Source organism: Drosophila biarmipes, chromosome 2L (genome assembly GCF_025231255.1).
Source record: "Drosophila biarmipes strain raj3 chromosome 2L, RU_DBia_V1.1, whole genome shotgun sequence".
NCBI classification, from domain to species: domain Eukaryota; kingdom Metazoa; phylum Arthropoda; class Insecta; order Diptera; family Drosophilidae; genus Drosophila; species Drosophila biarmipes.
Genome location: NC_066612.1, coordinates 2,953,056 through 2,973,860, shown reverse-complemented (window position 1 = coordinate 2,973,860; position 20,805 = coordinate 2,953,056). Strand labels below are relative to the sequence as shown.

The window sequence follows — 20,805 nt, the reverse complement described above, 5'->3', positions numbered from 1 at the left end:
AAGCCATATGCAAAGGGCTTAGAGATCAATGACATAATATATTTTTTAATCAGTTAATTTTTAGACATTTACCATCTTATATATTTAAAATGGTTCTATAGAACATTTATATTTAAAAAAATTATATGGAATGGAATACTTAGTAAATAAATACATAACGATTCATAGAGGAAGTTGTAGAGCTCATAGATTTTTTCCCCAGTGTAATCTGCAGTGTTAGACACTCGGGAGTATCCGTGAGTATCTGCTGTGTGTGGGGAGCTGAACAAACAAGCTATTTAACACCGCCAGAAATGCTGAGCCAGCGGCAATGACTGGCCAAAAACGGGATGCAGGGGATACTCGGGTACTGGATGGCGCGATACTGGGCATACTGGTCACAAAAGTGTCGAAGATCGAAATCAGCAGCCCAGAGAGTCGCGGAATTGATCGCGTCGATTAATTTGTCTTGCTCCTCGCGCCCCCTTCACCTTCTTCGGCTCCGTCCAGCATGAGTGTGCAACATGTTGCATCCCAAATGGAATGCACTTAATCACGATTAGTAATCGATAAGCGAGCCGGGCTAATAACGCACTCTCCACGGAGCTTAGAAGATTTTCCTATATCTACACGGATCTACGTAGATGGTGGCTGGACTTCGGGTGGTCTCCCGACCCCATTTACATATGAAAAAGTTCGGCTAGCCAATGGTTTCAACATAATATTGTTGGGCTTTGTCCGGGCCTGCTGCTTGGCCATGATAAATGGCACAATTTATTTAAATCAAGCGACCCGCGGAGACCTCCAAAACAAACACCGAATTCGGTTAATAATTTGTTCATTTATCAACATTTGTTAGCGGCGATTATGAATGACGTGTGTGGCTCTCGGAGACCCAGGTAGCCAAAAAGTCTCGCCGGATCGAATCGAAGCGGAGTGGTTCGCATCGGATCGTCCCCAAAACGAATTTCGGTTCATTCATAAAACCATGTTTCTTTTGTACATTTTCGTCACAGCAGGTTATCATGTTTTGGTAACGAGCAGTGCTGGTTTGTCGTCAATTATTTTATAAGGATTTGGTTGTTTTTCAAAACGCGAACATATTTAATTTATACCTCGGCTTTAATTCTTACTCCTTCGGTAATTATAAGTACTGGCACACACACCCCATTCTTGCACCAAAAAATTTAAAAGCCCACATCAAAGAGCAGCCATGCAAATGTTGACCAACCCAGTTGACATTTTTCATAATTCCATATCACCTTCCCCCACAATCAAACCCTAGCAACACGCTCATAAAAGCCACGCCAAAGGTTTTCGGGATAGAAAAGAGTTTGGGGCACAGGGACAAAAGTACAAACCCATTCGAAAACTATTTTTATAACGTACTAATAACTGCAAAACTTTCACTGCTCGTTTTTTGCCACCCAGTTTTTATTTCGTGTTCGAGTGTTGTTGTGCTTTTTTTGTTATTAATTAAATTACACGCCAGGCATTTTACAACATTTACAGCAAATTACAAATGCCAGGCCTGAGCACGCAGCCACAGGAGCGAAGGGCGAAGGGAGGGAGTTGTAAAAAATATTATATCACCAGTCTGAAAATGTTATAGGAGAAGGCTGAAGGTCCAGGGATGCGACTATTGGGTACCCAGTAATTGGGATAATATTTTTATAATAATAACTAAATAGAAACTAAAGGAATTTAATGTAATTCCATATTTTACGTACAAGACTGGAAGAACAAATAACATTGCATACTTTTTAGGGCTAAATAAGCAGATTTTAAAAATCTAAAAGTGTAAAATGTAAAATTCTTATTATTTTAATAATACTCACTAGACTACAAACTCAGTCTAATACCTATATATCTACAAAAATAACACATTTTTGAATATCAAATAGTTTGTTTTTTACAATATAAAACGTATCCTTGCGAGCAATTCTTTAAGATAATATTAATTATTACCTTTTGTAAGTGATCCCAACCATCTCGAAACATATATACCCCTTCGATCCCACAGCATTCGTCATAAAGCTCAGAACTGCGGAACCTGGCCCTGTCTTGGGTCTTGGACTTGGTTCTCGTTTTGGTTTCGTTTTCCGTTTCGGTGGCGGTGGCGGTGTCTGAAATATACGAGAGTCCCCGGTCGGCAGTTACCGGTTACCGGTTGTGGGTCCAAGGCATATCCATGAGTGTTAACACTCATAACAACTGCTAAAGCCCATTTTCGCATGTTGGCAGCTTATAAAAATGCAGCACTCGGCCGCCTGGCCATATAGCGCATATAGCCACATATAGCACCCACTCCCGATCCCTATAGCTATCCCGATCCCTGTCCCTTCACCCCTGCCCCCGTCGTAGGTGTGTGCAAGTTTCCAAAAGAGATTTTGTGTGAGCGATAAACACGCGCCCAGGCACAAAAGTGTAAATTAAGCCGCAGACGCTGAGGAAACCTGGCAGTCGGTCGTGTGTGGGCCGTCCAGTCCGCAGCTGGGGAAAGGGGAAAGCGGCGGGGAAAAGCGGGCGGAAAATGAAAAATTATGAGTTATGCCAGGCAAGGACATGGCCTGCTCAAGCTTCATTTGCTAAGCCATGGAGTCGCAGTCGCCGTCATAGTCATTTCCACAGTCGCAGCCAGGAAGAGCACTAGGAAAAATTACATTTGGCTTTGTAATATAACCCTTTTTCCTAATAAGAAAACACTAATGTACAAATCTGTACATAATATATTATAGAATGGATTTTATATTATTAATAGACTTTAAAAAATTTTTAATATGAGTAATATATTTAGACTTCGAGTTATAAGCCTTAAGATCTTACAAAAAATTTATTTTTTTAAATATAGAAACCTTGATTATTAGTAATCAAAATAAAAGTTGAAATACATGTTTTGTTTTGGTTACCAACAAACACATTTTTCGAAGTGTATAATTAGATTTTAATATCTTCACTGACTTGATATTCCAATAGATTTACAAAGGTGCCTAAAAGGATGCTATGAAAATGAATTGTTTGAGAATTTTAAAGTACCTTTTAATAATCCTTATAACCTTTAATGTTGTCCCCATTTTCTTCCGGTAAATGCTAAATACAACCTATTTGGACACCCGGTTCTCCCGGTGCATCCTTGGATAGAGCACCCGACTATGCATATCCTGGCCCGGTCGGTAATGTTCTCGGCCGTCTCGGCCTGGCTCCCCGGCAATTGTTGAGCTGGCCCAGTTAGCGTGTCGCTCATTAGCATGAACATTTGCAGGGGAATTTATGGTGTCCATGGCACATGCGAAATGTGGGTTAGCAATGTGCAGTGCGCGGCACTCTGGTATTCCGGCTCTATGGCATTCTGGCGTGGCAATTTTATGCTCATCAGCGAGGCATTTCTCAGCATTCAGAGTGCCGCCGGATGACGGACTCATAAATTAATTAATTTTTGGTGTGGCTTTCAGCGCGTTATCACCGCCCCGAGATCGCCACTCGCAATTGTACGAGCCGCAATATTCCGCTGCCCCAGGCAGCTGCGATCAATAAAACGAATGGTTAGGACTCATTATCAGGAGGACCGTGCGGATCCCGAGGGGATAAAGGATAATCGGGCGATTCGAAACGAGTTCAGCTGGCAACATGTTGCAGTCACTTGATTCTTATGCAAACAAGGCCCGGAGGTTGTCCGACATCGTGTTAAAAAACTTGTTCGCAATTAAACGATGTCCTGCCGGCAGGCTGACCGAACGTCTGCCGGTGCCACGGATCCTCAAGTGGGGCACTGAGAGAAACCAATCAAATAATTATACCTATCTATTTATAAATGCTTTAACATTTCTGGGGAACAAATATCATACTACATAATTAAAATTTGTTAGTTGATTATATTTTAAAATTATAAAATAGATTTTTGATAAAAACGTCAAAACCTCAAACAGATATTTATGTAATGCTAAAGAAAACATGTTTTTTTTAAGTAATAAATTTAATTTTTCCTAGACGTACCCTTTTTTTCTTACTTATATATTTTCCTAAAACCTTTTTCCCAGTGTCCCTGCCACGCATGCGCAACCGACTTCTTTCACCTGGCATCGCCGTCTTCGTCGCGTTACAATCGTATTGCTGGGGCTGCTGAACCACCAGACAAAGGTTGCACGTAAATGACCCAAGTTATCATAAATATGTCAAAAGTTGAAAATTAAATGTACAACATGCTGAGTCCGGATCCTCGCGCTCCACTCGGGCTCCCAAAGCCCCCGGCCGCACTCCTTATTGATATTTTTGCACTTGTTTACATTTTTTGATTTAGAGCCATTCGCGGATGCTCGTAAGAAGGACCACACGTGGCGCCATCTTGTTTATGATAAGTAAAATCCTGTTTGCGGACCGAGATTCCGATTGGTGTGAGGCTGGGATTGGGATCGGATGATTGAATGCGTGTTGTGGTTTATGAGTCACAAGGCAGTAAAAAGCCCTCGCTAATAAGGAACTCCAAGAAGGTATGCCGGGGACCCAAGAACTAATCCTTAAAATGGAAGTCTTTATATACAGAAAAAGAAACAGCTGCAAAGGATCTAGAGAAAAACAGAATTGATATTGGTAATTTTCCAGTATTCGTAATAAAGTATTTAAAAAATATACCATTAAAGATGCCAAATATTATGATAGATAAATTCTCTTTAGAAATACTTGAATATTTATTTGCTATATTCAGAATATCTAGATTCCTTGTATTACATCTCGACTACAATGTATATATTTGTACTGGCTCTGCCCCAAACCTCAGCACGCACTCCTCCCCAAAACCCCTTTCAATCCTTGCATGTTCGTAGGGAATGCGCTACTTGAGGTCCGTGCAGAAAATAACTTTGCGATAATATTAAATTGCTGTCAACAAGAAAATATGTTGGATGAATTTTCCAGCTACTACAGGCTGCAATTGATTTTCTGTCAGCGCGGCCCAATGAAAACGGGAGCGAAATGATGGCCAAGGGGGGCAAAACACTTTTCCAAGTGTTGATTTGTGTTATATGGTAGTTTCTTATCAACAATGCAGTCTATTAGGCATTACCCTGGATTGACTGACATGCAATTCGGCGCGCAGGGTGGCAAACAAATAAACATCAAAGGTGAAAAAATAATGCCAGGCCCTTTGTGTCGTAAAAACAGGAGGAAAACATGAACAAATGCTGGGTGCCAGGGCGCCAAACTATTAACGGAATAGGAGTAAATTTGTTAATGCCTTTGTCTAAGCCATGTGCGTCGGCAGGTGGGACTGGGCAAGGGCACTGGATGGCTTGTCCTGCAGGACCAGCTGAACCCCAAAAGGGGTTAAATGTGTTTATTTGTTTATGGCCCCCCCGCCGGCGAAGGGGTTAGCTCTATATATAGCCCGATATCCAGCGGACCCGGCCGATGGGCCACTGCGTTTGACTAATGTCTCATTTGCATGCCAAAAGCAGTTAACAAGTTTTGCCGCGCCGCCAGTTCGCAGTAAGAAAGAAATTATGGCTTGTCTTGCTTTTAAAAACAACTTAGTGGATAATACACCCCTAGTGTTAAGCCAGGCAGTCAGGGGCATCCATAAATGCAGAGTACACCGTATACATATTCCCCATATACCTTCCAAAGGGTGCGGATGGGGGGCTCCGCGGCACCAACGACACATTCATTTCCTTCTTGGCGCGCCTCAAGTGTTGTCACCTGTCATAATAAGTGCGGAAGCAGCAAACGGCAAACAAAGAGACAGCCAGAAAGAAGGAAAAAGTGCTCAAAATGTAATAAGCAATTTATATAGACGAATGCACGAACTATAAGATACCCTAAAAAGTAATGTATCTAAGCGTATATAACCACACATTAGAATCTATTGAGATATCTATATAAACAGTTCCGCAAGAATGATAATACCAAACATAATGGAAAACATTTTAGTAATTAAAGAAAAACTCATTTAATTTAAATAGAGCTCGAAGTGTGTAAAATACTCGCTTAACATTTTACTAATCAAAATGGTCCTAACAAATTAACTTAATCAACATAGAATTTTCAGTGCAGCAATCATTAATCATTTTAATTCATCTTTCAGCACACAATCGATCAAAATCCGTTCCAAGAAATTTCACTCAAGCTCGACTTAATACAAATATTAACAACAACAGAGTTATTAAAAGGCTTATCACATTATATTTGAATTTGCATAAAACAAACTGCCAAGCGACATCGTAATTTCAGAATTCATTTTATCATTTTAAGATCCATTAAAGATACATATAGATAATGATAAGAATATGGATACAAATTAAAGCTCACACTTTTAATTAACACATTTAAACATTAACACATTTAAAACCTTAAATTTGACGATGCCCAAAATATTTTTTTTAAATTTATATTTTCTTTTATTCTTTATTTTCGAGAGAGTATAAAAAATAAGCGTAGTTGAGTTTGCTTTCGATTTATAAGGTGGCCAGCCGACATTGACGTTGCTGCTGCCTTGGTGCAACTTCTTCAGCTCTTTTGCCGCTGCTGCCTCAAGTTTCCAATTCATTTTCATAATTGCAGCAAATGTAAATTGCAATATTTTTTCCCATTTTTCTCCTCGGCCTTCTCTTCGGCTCCGTATGCGTGCTGCACTTGAATTTGTTGGACTGTCGCACTTGAGTCCAAGTCGAAGTCGAACTGAAGTATGAACCTGTTCCACGCGCAAGAGATGGATTGCTGTGCTGCTCGGTTGTTTCTTATTTTCTTGGGGCAGCGGCCGCTGAAACGGAACCGCAAATTATTTTAATTTGCGTTAAATAATGCAACGAGGTGAGAAAAAATTAAGAGCATTTCTCAGAGCCAGAGTCAGAGAGCGAGAGAAATGATAGAGGTATCATAAACTAAGTTTACAGGCCGGGTTTTGTAAGATTAAATACTAAGGAAGTACCCAATAAAGTGCACATTCTTATCTGACATTGATGTTGAATTTTATAATTTAAAATACAATTATTTTACTTATTTGTTTACGATTGGAAACCTTTTTTGGTTATATAAAAAAACTTTTAAAAATGATTACCAAACATGTTTACTTAGAAACTTCTACATTTGTTTTAGCCAGGAATGCCTGTCCATAAACGTAAAATGGTGAAAACCTTTGGTCTGGCTCATTAGGAGCCCCCTTCTGTTTTAGTTGCAGTGTATCCTGCCACAAAGTTAAAAGCGCCGACCTGTAATTTGCCAGCAATAAGGCGGCGGCGCAATAAACTCAATTTGTGCTGCTCGATAAAAGCCGAGTGCCATGTCAGGAGATGCAAATACAGCCAGGGTCAAAAGTATAGGAGAGGCAGCACCTAGTACTTAAAAAACTAGCTAAAAATGTGTTGTTTAAAATGTTAACCAGCTAAAAATACTTACTCTGACTTTTAATTTACAACGTTAAATCACAACTTTTTATTTTACTTAAACCATTTGATAACAATTTTGTATTTATCTACTAAATAGTGATTGATGATTTTGAAATGGTTTTATTTTTTTAATTTTTGCTATAATATTGAGCACACCTGTAGAGTATTACACGTACATCTGCATGCGAAGTGAGTGCGGTTGTAACGTGTTCATTTCGCTTTGGGGTGCTAAAAGCCGAACAATTCAAGCCAACTCCCAGCAAAAAGTCGGGCTGGAAGTCAGTTTAGCTTTTGACAAGTTGGAGCCACTCGGAGGCCAGGGCGTTGCCAAAGTCCGGGCTTTGTTATCTGCGTATGTATCTACCGATACGGCCCCACGATCAGTAGCCCAACTTGGCGCACAATTTATGCACGTCTCTTCGATCATAACTCTTAATTAACCGATTGGAAACCTTGTCAACTGTGTTGATTGACAAGTCTTTTAGGATTTCGGCAATCAACAAACAAAATCTACACACCAAATATTTTGTGCGTAGGCCACACTCAAGTGAAAGGTGTGTCCCACAAAAATAAAAAAATAATTATAAATACAGCTAGAAGAATCGAAGCTGAAACTAGAAAGGGAAACTGATGGTGCTGGCTGAAATAGGAGATACTCTCGGGAGGAAATATATACCGACTTAGATTAATATCTATGAAATTCTTTTATTAAGTATATCTTATTTTATATTGAATATATTTTATATTGAACTTATTTAGCCAGCTTGTTTTTAGTTTAGCTTTTTCTAAGATATGTTGAAATATATTACTATATTATATATATTTATCAGATCTATCACATTTCAATATTGTTATACTCATTTTTCTCCACGATCACAAGTGACATTTATTTCTGCCATCTCCAGGGCTATCCCCTTCGAATCCGAAGATTTGGTGGCCATAAAAACCCGATACTCTTGGCCCGGGGCTAACCCACACGCAGGCACAATGGCTACAGTGGGTCCAAAAAGCAAGCCACCCACATGGGCAGCTGACAAACGCTGATCGATTGGACGCCGAAAAATTCATAAATCTGTGCGAGTCATAAACTTGGGGCAATTATTTTATGATAACTACGGAAAAGTGGCTTACTCATAAAGAGTATATGTGTGGGTATATAAAAGAGAACAGGGAACCCATTTGAAAGGACGACAAGTTGTTTCGGTCGAATCAATTGTTGCGCACTGAATCGCGGCCATCAATCATAATTTTCAACGATCAACAGTTTTGTAGGCAAACGTTTTCATGTAAAGTCTTAAATATTTTCACACCTTATAAACAATGTGCAGTCACGATCCGGTGGGAGGCTAATGCGGCTATTGTCTGCCGCAATACAGAGCCAGCGACAGTTGGACATGATTCGAGTTGGTTTTTTTATTACTATCCTCCTACTTTTCTAGCGAATTATGACGTGCCCCGACCGAATGATCGATGAATGCCTCGATTATGAAATTCTGTACAGAAATAGTGGGGTGAATCACGTCATAGATGAGTCAGATGGGGCTCCTTTGGACCCTAGAAAGTCGAGACGCTCGCTGCTTGAAAGTGGCCTTTCACTCGGAACCCTTCGGATTACTGGCTGACTCGCCGACTGACTGACAGCTTCATTAATACCCCTCAAAAGGTAAGTTATGCACGGCGGTAGAAGTAGAAGTCGAAGGTGACAAGTGTGTTTGCTTATGGATTTTGACAGCCAACAACTGGTCCACTCAATACCTTCTTACACTGCACTTCTGTTCCACTATAAACTTAAAATGAACATACAAGTTTTAAAATACATTTTTGATATTATTAACATGGAAGTTTTACTCTCAAAATATAGGTTTGGTTTTAAAAATTTGGGTTTTACCATTAGGACATATACACTCTGTTTTACAATCATTTTTTTAAACTGTTTCAAATATCTTTAAATATTAAAAAAAGTGTTCTTATTGATCATAGATATTAATGATTTATTAACTCGTTCTGTGTGCCCTTAGACATTGCTTTTCCATTTTTCATTTAAACCACTTTCAAATACATTGTATGCCAGAATTTAAATTACACTTTGTCGCATGCTAATTCTGGCCGGCGATTTATACGTATAAATAACAGAGCTGACAGTAGCCACTGAACCACTTGCCACCCGGTGGTTCAACGACTTATAAGACCCCCAAAGATGCGGCAGCCGGCAGACACCTACACCGCGCTCGAAACTTAAGCAGCTTCCCGACTTGTCAGCGCAAAATAAGACAAATGTTTCAACTGGCGACGCATCTGAGTTCCCAAAAAAGGGAGATTTGTGAAAAAGACAAAAAGGGGTAAAAGGAGAAAGGTTCAATTTGCAATTTTATCAATCGAAATAAAATCGAGCCTAAAATCAGATTTTAAGATTTTATGTAAATTTATTTCGTGGTTTTTTTTTAAATCATGATGACATAATGTATAATCCCTATTTATAATAAAGTATTAAATTAAATATTGATATTGACTAAATATCACCCTGAACCTCTGTATTACACAAAAAATAAACGCAAAATACCATATTTCATATTCTCGCAACCCTGGTAAAGCACCCCAAAATCCCGGAGAGGTATAGTGACGCCGCTTACCGCTCTGGGCCAATTCTGTGTGGTCCAATTAAATACTTTTGCGGGCCTGGGCAGGCCTGGCAAGTCTTCTGTCTGCCACCGAAAGTGCGAATGATGCGTGAATTTCGCAAAGTCGAGCCGGGCAAGGCAAACAAAACTCGCAGAGTCACAGGAGCGTTGACTGATGAGGCCGGGCTGCAGGGCATTAATTGGAGTTGGGCCTTCGACTGGGGCATATTTTATCGCTATTGAAGCGTTTGGCGTTAATTAAGACAAAATCAGGCGGAATTTTTGTCACATTGCTGCGGTTTTCCCCGTTCGCCCAGTGGCCGTGATTAATTGTGCCTTGTGCTGCCTGCCAACTGCACACAAGTCCCTGTATAAATAAGTATCTATGGGATACATGGCTTCTCTGCGCTTTCTTTTTAGTATTTCTTATTTCCTCCTCTTTTTGCATTTTCCTCCGCTGGTTGTACTCGCATTTGCGGGCAAGAAAATGAAAAATTAGTCGAGAAAATCTGGCGAAATAAAATGTCGTCGGCGACATTTTGCAAAGAGATTTTGCCGCCTCTCTGTGTGCGGGTGAGTCGAGTTGATACTATATAGATACTATATATGCTGCCATATATTTGGCTCAGCTTCTAATCGTCGCGCATTAGTCAGTGCGTTTTGTGGGTTCCTCTGGCTGCGGATAGAGATTCCGAATGGTTCGGCTTATGGGACTGACAGAATGCGCTGTAAAAAGAATTCGAATATGTATAGTTAAAGAATTTAAATATTTCCATTAATATAACCTTTTGTAATCTTGTAATATTATTGAGATGGAACAATTGTATTTACGTGACTGAATTTATTGAAGGGCACCTCAAAATCGTCCTTGCCCACTTGATACCCCTATAGCTGCATTCCGCCCTGTAATTTATTTCCTTTTTTATTTTCCCCCACATTGCAGCCATATAAAAAGATCAAAGGAGGTGGCACTTTGCTGTTGCTGCTTTGGTTGACACATCAACGCTTCTCTATCGACACCAAATGGGCACTACAAAGGCACTACGACCAGCAGTTGGCAACGCTCGGCCACTAATTAATGCGCTTTTAATTATGAGTAGTAAAAAATGCGAAATGCCAACCGCAAAAGCTTAGTGGAGGTACGAGGAGCAGACGCTCGACAACCGCAAATGAGTGATGGCCAGGGGACGGGGACCCAGAAAGGGTTCGACTCCTGCTCCTCTGCGACACGTCAATTGTAATAACAATAACTGCTCAAGACAGCCCAAAAGTAACACATCCGCAGCAGGACACACGGGGCACTGACTGGCAGGACCCGAGAAATGGGGACAGGAGACAAGCCGGCTTGTTAGCACACGACACGCTGTGGTCACCAAATGAGCAGCTGAGCATAAGGGGCTATAAGGCAGGCACTAAAAAAAATTCTATGAAGGAAAGAAAGTATTATAAGTAGGAAGCTTGAAAGTCCTTGAAAGGTTGCTTCTAAAAAAATATCTTATTCGCATATCTAAAAAATGTTCTATTACTACTCTATAAATACTATTACTACAATTACTATTACTATTATCACTACTACTACGATTACTACTACTAGTACTACTACTACTACTAGTACTACTACTACTACTATTACTACTACTACTACTACTACTACTACTACTACTACTAATACTACTATTAATACTAAAACCACTATTACTATTATTATACTTAATACTACTATTAATACCTATACTACTATTATACCTACTACTACTAGTAATACCTCTTCTACTACTAATATCACTAATACAACTAATACTACAAATACTACAAATACCAAAAATACTACTATACTACAAATACCAAAAATACTACTTATACTACAAATACCAAAAATACTACAGATACTACTTTTACTACTAATTCTTCCAATACAACTAATAATACTAATACTACTAATACTACTATACAACTTATATTACTAATACAGCTAATTTAACAACAACAAAAATATTATAAAATTCTCCGAATCCCTCAAATATATTTTTACCATTTTATTTCTGACTCTGCAATAATAACTCTTTTCTTTCAGTGTCTGGTTACATAGAAGACCTGTCCTCTCCGGCCTCTCGGTCGCCAGTAATTGTCGTGTCAATTTTGGTAAAACTGTTTCATCCCGACTTGGACTTGGACTTGTGCTTGTACAGAGTGTCAAATTTTAAACATTGATTATCTGGAGACATATTCAGCAATTAGCAAATCAACTCGGATGAGGATGTGGCTGTGGCTGCGGCTGAGGCTGTGGCTTTGGCTTGGGCTTCTTCTCGGCCGGCATTTCTCTGGCCAAGTTGTGTCCGTAAATGACAATTACCAAATGTGTCAAAAGCATTTGCCCTGACCGAGTGTTTGTTAAGTTTTAATATGACAGCAGATGGACACGGCAAATATTTTATCAGGCGGCCAGGCGCAGTCTCGTAGCAATTTGCATACATCAGCAGGGCCACTCGAGAGGCTGTCTCCGTGATTCAAGAAAAATGTAAGGGAAGCACTCCCCTCTATAAGGACAAGGGCTCTCCCTACGGACATGTTTAACGGTTCAATTTTACACATCATTTAATCGCAAACAAGTTAGCTCGCCTCCTGTTTTGTCACTCAATTTAAATTTATACAAATCTACTACGGCCGGTGGATTGATTTATGGCCTACTCCGTGAACCTTTCACTTGACAAGATTCCGGCTCACTGATTCCGCACCGGGAAATTACAAAGTGTTAACACGAAAAGAGCATCGAGACAATGGCAACATATGTCTGCATAAATTGTACGAATTGTTTAAAATTTAAATGACATTCTATTCGGCATTGGGGTGAATTGCTTTCTGCATATGCTACGCATTCAAGTACTCGTAACTATTGTTTTGGCTTTGATACAAAATTTAAACTAAAATATATATATATATATTTTTAAAGATTTAAGAATTTAAGATAGTAACAAGAACCGAAAATAAACTATATATGATATTTTTAGTTAAATAACTAGCGTACGTTTGATATCTGTGATTTCTTCGATTACAAACAATATTTATTAAAATACTATTTCTTAAGTTTAGTTATCTTACAAGTGATTATCAACCATTTCCTTTCGTTTTCTTTGGCCATAAATCCACATAACCCCTTTGTATCCCATGGATTGCATGTTCCGGCCTAGTAAAAACCTCAAAAGAACATCCCAAAGTGATGAAAGCAGCCGCCAGTTCGCACACACTCCGAAGACCATTGTCTGGCTCAGAATTTGCAGCCATAAGGCGCATTTGTACCTACCTATACAGCATATAATTTAGCAGCTAGTCGGTTCGGGATTGCATTGACAACTGAAGCGTTATCGAGGTGCATGCAATTTACTCATCATCACAGATGGAGAGGTGATAGCGGACATGTTACTCTTTTAATTGATGCGAAGATGGGTCGGAATGAGTTATGGCTGCGACTAATATGGGCCGCTGCTTGTGCGGCAATTATTACCAACGGCGAGTAGCAGGACGGCCCGGCCGAGTCGAGTGGAGTGCCTATGTGCCTATGTTGAAAGACAATAATGCTTAATAATGAGCTGTAAAGTTTATTAATTGCCACACGGCGTTAGGGGCAGCACTCCTCCTATGCCACCGCATCGCCACGGCTAATGAGCCATTTGCGTGTCGTCGATTTATTGCATTATTTGCACACACAAAAGACACATTAAAACTAAATTATTAAAATTTTCGCAAAGCCGACGGGACATATGTCATAAGATGTCCGAGTTCATTGGACCCGCAAAGGTGGGCTATCTGCGAACTTATTTACATTGCCTTTAAAGCCAGACTCCTAAAAAAATCCACACTTTCCTGTCAAAGATAAAATATGGTCTGAAAAGCATCTGACACATTTTTTTAAAAACCCAATCACGTTTGTTAAAACGTATCACGATTTCTCTAGGACTCCAAAACCTGCCCCCATCGCCAGCGGAATGTTTAAACTTTGGCCAACTTTAAATCATTCCCCCATTTGATTCGTGACCCGTTTTCCGTTCTGTAGGTTTGCCCTACTGAAACTGATTTCAAACTTGACTGATTTTAACGGCCAAAGTAACAACAAAGTCAAGAGTCATTGAAGCATGTATGGCGATTTACCCCGTTAATGAGACCATAGATAACAACGAAAATCAACTGTCAACTTGGGCCAAAACAGAAAGGAAGCTCCGCTGATTAAGTCAACCCCGCTGGTGGAGGGTTCACCGCCCCTTATTTGTCGGCTGAGGAACCCTGCTCACAGGCAACCCCACTGCCCGAAGAGAGCCCAGTGCCGAATCAAGGGGTAAAATGTGCGAAATATCACAACTTGGCACACGCGGCAGCAGCAACAACGCCGAAGTTACGCCGGATTAACAACCCTTGCTGGGTCCGGCTCCCTCCATATCCACAGATATATAGACATGGCCTAGCCACTCGGAGAGCCCTCCCATTTTAAAGCCAACCCCTTAGGACCGTCGGCAATGAGAGCAATTTATAAAATTGTTCCGCTAAATAAATTAAAATTTCACTTTTAAAGAATTGGGCGTGAAATTGAGATTAGCCTGGCAGGGGCAGAAAGAAGGGACTTATAAGTAGGGTAAAGTGTGGGATGTTTTGTAAGAGTAAAACGCCTTCCACGCGCCGAGAATAAAATAAAATAATTTTAAAGAAGAATTGTATTCCATTTTATCTATGCAGATACCTATATTATAAATGTATAACCATTTATGTTTATAAAACACATGGGCTTTTAGGCGAAACAATTTACAAATATGAAAATGTATTTCATATATAAACAGATACAAACGCCTTTAGACCTCATTTGCTTTTGTTCCCAAACTCCCTTGGAAATGTACAAAGAAAGAATAACTATATAATAAACGGAACCCCTCAATAAATCCCCAGTTAATTTATCCCAATGCCAAAGTCAATTTGAGATATCTCAACAATCATTAGGCTTTGGTCTGCTGTAGGTATACGAAGAACTCAAAAGCCTTACCTACCCGATCTGAGAAATGTATCTTATCTTGTTCGACCCGAAATTCTAATCAAACATTTTCTCACCTTGCTCATGTTGCTGTGGGGATCGCTGGTGTTGCTGCTGGGATCGCTGGTGTTGCTGGTGTGCTTGCTACCCTTTACCTTTTCCGTTGTGGGCGTGTTCGCTGTTGAACGTTCTGTCGGCATAAAAGAGGCGGCATCCACGGCGGCAACATTTCTGTGTTCTTCTCTCTTTTTTGTTATTATTTTTTGGATTTTTTCTTTGGGCTGCAGCCGCATTTAACTCGATGTTGCGCCGCCGTCTGACATGTGAGAATTTGCCGTAAATCAACCTGTTGCTGTTGCCGCGGTGATGTTGCTGCTGCTGCCGTGATGTTGCTGCCGCCGCACACGTTTTTCGGCGGCCGCCTGGCTTATGAAGTGCCACAGAGAAACAGGTTAATCGATTTTAAATCGGTTTCGATGTTGTTTTGATCGCCTTAGCCTGTTCTAGTTTTATACAAGTTTTCCCCCGGCCCCTCTTTCTTTTGTTTTTCTTCGTTTTTGACGTTTGAACTTGATTACCGGTGATTTTAATAATGATGTGCCTGCTGGTGCTGCTGCTGCTGCTGCTGCAAGCATACGAAATGATAGTTAAAGACAGTTCATTAAGTCTCGCCTGGCAAGTTGATGGGCTGCATATGCGGATGTTCTGGGATCCGTGTAGATCCTGCCTTCTTTCTAGTGGCTTATGCACTTGGCTAATTAGCTGTTAAATGAATTGCTCCAGTTTAAGCAGCCGACTGCACTTGCCAGGAAGATTAATACCTATCAAGAGGTACAAAAACGGAGATGTGCCGACTGATGAAGGGGCATTCTGAAGATGGGCTTGGGATGTACCTGTTTAATCTATCTTCAAAGGAGTTCTTTGTAGCAGTTTTTAATTCATCAAACGGCTTCTACTTTATATTTAATGATTTGTAGTAATCTTTTTATGTTTGAAATTAACTTTTTACTTTAACTTTATATACTACTCTCAATGTATCTCTTAAAAAACAGTATTTTGGCCGTTTTTTATTGCGAAATAAAGTGAAAATATGGAGTGTGATACCTCGTTGATCTCCTAATTAAATTCCCTATCGATTGGCTTTGAAATGTGGATACATTAATTTTTGGCCATTTTTCGTTAAAAAAAAACATGATATTGGGCCCTTGAAAAAATGCGACAAAATTTCCAAAAATTAATTTCCTAAAAAGTGCTGGGGATCGTTGGAATAGATAGATAGCTGCTTAAAACCGTCGGTCTGGATGCTGTGCGCCTCATTTTGACTGAATTACGACTGAAAAACCTCAGAAAAGGGTATTTTTAACAAGGTTTTTATCCAAATGTAAATAATCAATAATGCCGAATCATTAATTTCTAAATAAAAAATTTAAAAAAGTGATAATTATATAAATTAAATGGTAAGATGAAAAACCCATATTTATAAAAACGTTAAAATTATTCGCACCTAAGCTCCCACAGAGAAGTCATTCGCAAGTGCCTGCATAAAAATCAGCTATGCAGGACTCCCTCCACAGAATCCCCATACAACATAATTTTCCGCCACATTGCCAACAACACGAAACGCCTAAAAGACAAATAAATAAAAGTCGAGGGGAAAGGCGAACTAAAAGCGGTGGAAAAGCGGCCGTAAAGTGGAGCGGAGGATGCACAGGATGGGCATGGGCGCGTTTCAGACTTAAGGCAAGATGATTTATTTGCGAACTCGTCTGTTTGGTTCCATTTCAATGCGAATGACAAACGCGACGATGACGATGCGCCGCAATGAAGTTGGCAGTCAAGCACTTAAAACTGCAGTAATTGCAGCAGTAGCAGTAGCAAAGCACTCGCAGTTGCAGTTGCAGTTGCAGCAGAAGTTGCGCCAAAAGTCGGGGAGCAGGAAGTGCGCGCCTGCGGATCATCGCAGCCGCATATCACTTTACACTGCGTTCAGCGCCGAGTGCAGTCAGCCCCATGTCAAATGATGAATTACAAGCGGAAGAGAGACATTTCGCCCGGTCCCAGCCTCCGAGACTCCGACTCCCCGAGAAACGGCGGCCTGTCTCAGCAGTCAGCCGGAAAATGCACTGCCAGCAAATATTAAATATTGAAATATTGAGAAAAATACCACAGGTAAATGTAAAGTAATATACTCACTTAAGAATATACCCCTTAAAAACTCAATAGAATTAAATATTCTTTTTCAGAATCTGGGGAAAAACTGAAAATTTAACAATATTTATAAAACTCCCAAGATAAAACAGAAAATCCTTTGCAAATTTTCACTTATGTTCCCCTAACCTACATCTTAATTTAAAGAACTTTTAACTCTCGTTTCTTGCTGTGTACCTTGGGGCCTCCAAGAATCAGTGGCAGACTCAAGTGCTTGCTTCATTGCCCACTGACAGACGCGCTTCTAGTCGCCACACACACACAGCACTTACACACACCGGTCCGTGCACACACATACTAATTACCTAGTTAAACTGTCAAATTGACAGATGACAGTTTTTGCCTGCCCAATGGCAAGCAACACTTTGTCTGTCAGTCAAAGGAAAAGGCGGCGGCCTGGTTTTCAGCCTTTCCCCCCTTTGTTTTCAGTGCCATTTTCCCCTTCCTATTCTCACTTTTTGTTGCATTTTTGCAACATTTTTATTTGTCATATGCGTAAATATTGTCAGGCCGACCGCCCATTTCTGTCAAACGGCTGTCTGTTTTCGTTAAAAATCATAATTAGCCGCATAATGAGGGGAGACCTTCGCAGAAGACGGCTTTGTGGCAAATTTGCACTTTGATGCCCAGGAATCGGGAGCCAGACAATGCCGAGGCGACCGACAAGATGACAAGTTCTCTATTGGAGTATTAATTATGCGAACGTGTGAACAATTTTAATTGGGTGTAAGGCCGTCCGCCGGCAATGGTGAATGCAAATTTTTGCTTTCAATTACATTTTAATTTTTTGTTATTATTTTCCCCGTTTTCCTGTGCACTGCACTCTACACTCCATCGGTCGACATGTAATTGCGCGCTTTCCTAGCCCGGCCACAATTAAATTGTCATAGACATGACGCAGCGTTATGATGGGGCAATTATAACTGTCAGATCTGACAGCATTACAGCTCTCGTGGTCGGTCTGCGATGAGAGTTTTGTAAAAAGGGGGAGTGGTGTGGAGTAGTGTTTCGCAATTTTGCAAAACAAATTTTGCATTTGTTCGAAGACCACCCAGAGTTTGATTGAAATAGTTATGAAAGGAGCAACGTCCACTTTAAAGCATGCAGCTGATGGCCGGGATTACGCCACTAGAGGTCTCTGTAATGTGGCCAAGCTGCAATATTTCAATTGTGCAAGAGAAACGGTCACACTATTTGCTGCCAATATCTAAATCAATATTATTACAAATCTCTTTAGCACGTTATTTATAAATATTATAAAATACCTTAAATTCCATTACAAGCCACTGTACTTTCGAACTCAATCCTATCAATATCAACAATGTTGCCATCGAAAACGCGAATCGCCGTCTGTTACTTTCAGTTCGATTTATGGCGGAACATTAATAAGCTGTCAACACATGCGTTAGACCCCAAAATATGGACAGCACAGTAGGCCCGAATAAAACCCGAGTGTTAAGGCCAAAATTCCAGAGGACCCTCGAATCAGATGCCAGGTAACGCACCGAGTGGTGTTTTCAATTTCACTTAACAAACTGCATACACGCTGTACGCTAATGAAGGCTCATAATTTTCGAAAGGCACAAAACAATTTGACAGTTTTATATGCGCTTTTAATGCCCAAGGTATTTGTGGATGTTTCTCCGTTTTATAGAAGCATTCATAAGGATGCGTATAAGCAGCTTTGCAACTGAACCTCATCGAATACGAGTCAGGAGTGCACAGGAAAAATAATATGTATTAAAGAAGAAATACTTTGATCAATGAATTATTGCTTTAACATATCCATCGTCGAGAATATTTTAAAATACCATTTATTGAATACAGTATTTAATGGATTAATCCAAAACATTCGTATTTACTTGCTTCTAAAATACCCAATTTAAATTTAAGTTCACAACATTTTTTCTGAGTGCCCTTAGCTGGCGAGACCCCTAACATTTGCATACCCTCGTTTATATTTTGATCGATCGTTCGACATGCAAAAAGGCCAACTGCAGGTCCCGAGACGGAGCACTCAGAACTCGGAGGCGAACGCAGACTGCCGGGGTCCGTGTTCGCTTTTATTAATTTTTTGTTTGACTTTTGCTTTATGGCGTGTTCATTGTGGCCAAATCCTGTCCGTCTCCCGTTCGCGGCCATTTAACTGATTATTGGGTCCTGTGTCCGGCGCACAGCAGGTGGTTTTCACTATACCCCCAAACGTCGTCGCTGCGTCTGGGGCAGCGTCGTCATCGAAGGGGCATTGAAAAAATGCCTCCACGAGGGGCATTTCACAGCGAACTGCCTGTGGCACCCACGCCATTCGGGTTTCACAAATCCAGAAATCGGAACCCGAAAAAAAGAGAAAAGGAGCTTGTCGTGCGGTAATTGTGTTTGGTTAAATGGCTCGATAATCCGCAGATGGCAGCACCGCCCCTTTTCTCGGCCACACCCCTTATGTTAATCATAATAAAAACATCAACGTGAATATTTACAAGCAGCCCTCGGGTCTCGGGAAAATGTAGAGAGCTCTCGAGTCCCTTGTCCAAATCCCTGGGCCTAGGTTGCCGCTTGCTGTTGCAACTGCTTAAGTGCAACAATTTTATTTGCAGCAGCAGTGCATGCAACTCATCTTGAACTTGAGGCATGCGAGTAGGTGCACTGGGGAAAAAATAGGAGCTTAAAGCTAACACTCTTAGAAATCATTGAAATAATATCCTGCATTATTTCCTTGCAAATGCCACACACTCCATGTATGCTAGAGTATCTTAGAATGTTATCAAAAAAAGTTGTAAACTCTCTTTTTACCCAATAAAAATATTTTCCCTGAATCAAGGACAATTGTTTTTGTAAATTTCAAAATATTTTAAAGACCCAAAGATCAATGAATGAAATAAAATCGTTCTAAAATGTATTGAAAAGTAACTACGAAGACATTTTTTATTATTTCCCGTTATTTCAGCAGTTCTTAATTAAATAGATAAATTCAACTTTACTTGTATAACATGTTAGTATAACATGGGGAAATAATCACGTCACTCACCTAATTTTTCTCAGTGCACATTCCTCTGCCTAGCCCGTCTAAAAATCCGCGTCATAATCTCTCTATTTCAAAGCACAGTCGAATTAATTATGCAATTAATTAATTATTTTCTGCCAGTGCACGCTCGTCCCGCAGTAGCAGAGTCCACCGCCCCCTGCCCAGCCCATCATCCCATCCACATCCACATTTTGCTCAGTCTGTCAGTCGGTCGTCCGTCCGTCCGTCGTTTCTGTCTGAAATTGCCAACATGCCAGAGATTACCAACTGTCAGTTGAATGTCATGCCAATGGAACATGCCGTCAACTGAAGTGTTGAACTAATTTAACAGCTGTTGAAAAAAATATATGCTGCATGCAGCACATATCGCACTGTATGTACAGCACACAGGGCGTATGTGCAATGCACGAAGAAATGAAACAGAAAAATGTGATATTGAAATAAAAATGCAGCGAACAAATGCAAAAACGAAATGAGCAGCGAGAAAAATGATTGAATTTAAGTGCAAGGCAATTAAAATACTTGCTCAGTGTACGGCAATATGATTGCAACACAATTAGCTGCACATTAAAACCATACGATAATTAA

The 20,805-nt window shown here is 40.2% G+C and overlaps 1 protein-coding gene across 1 annotated transcript; it reads right to left on the bottom strand.

The window, feature by feature from the left end:
- Positions 1–6,519: 6,519 nt before the first annotated feature.
- LOC127010633 (uncharacterized) lies at positions 6,520–10,212 on the bottom strand. The gene is made up of 2 exons (XM_050884932.1): positions 9,986–10,212; positions 6,520–6,730 (listed from the first exon to the last, which is right to left on the bottom strand). The coding sequence occupies exons 1-2, from the start codon at positions 10,198–10,200 to the stop codon at positions 6,520–6,522; spliced, it is 426 nt and encodes a 141-aa protein (XP_050740889.1). The 5' UTR covers positions 10,201–10,212.
- Positions 10,213–20,805: the final 10,593 nt, after the last annotated feature.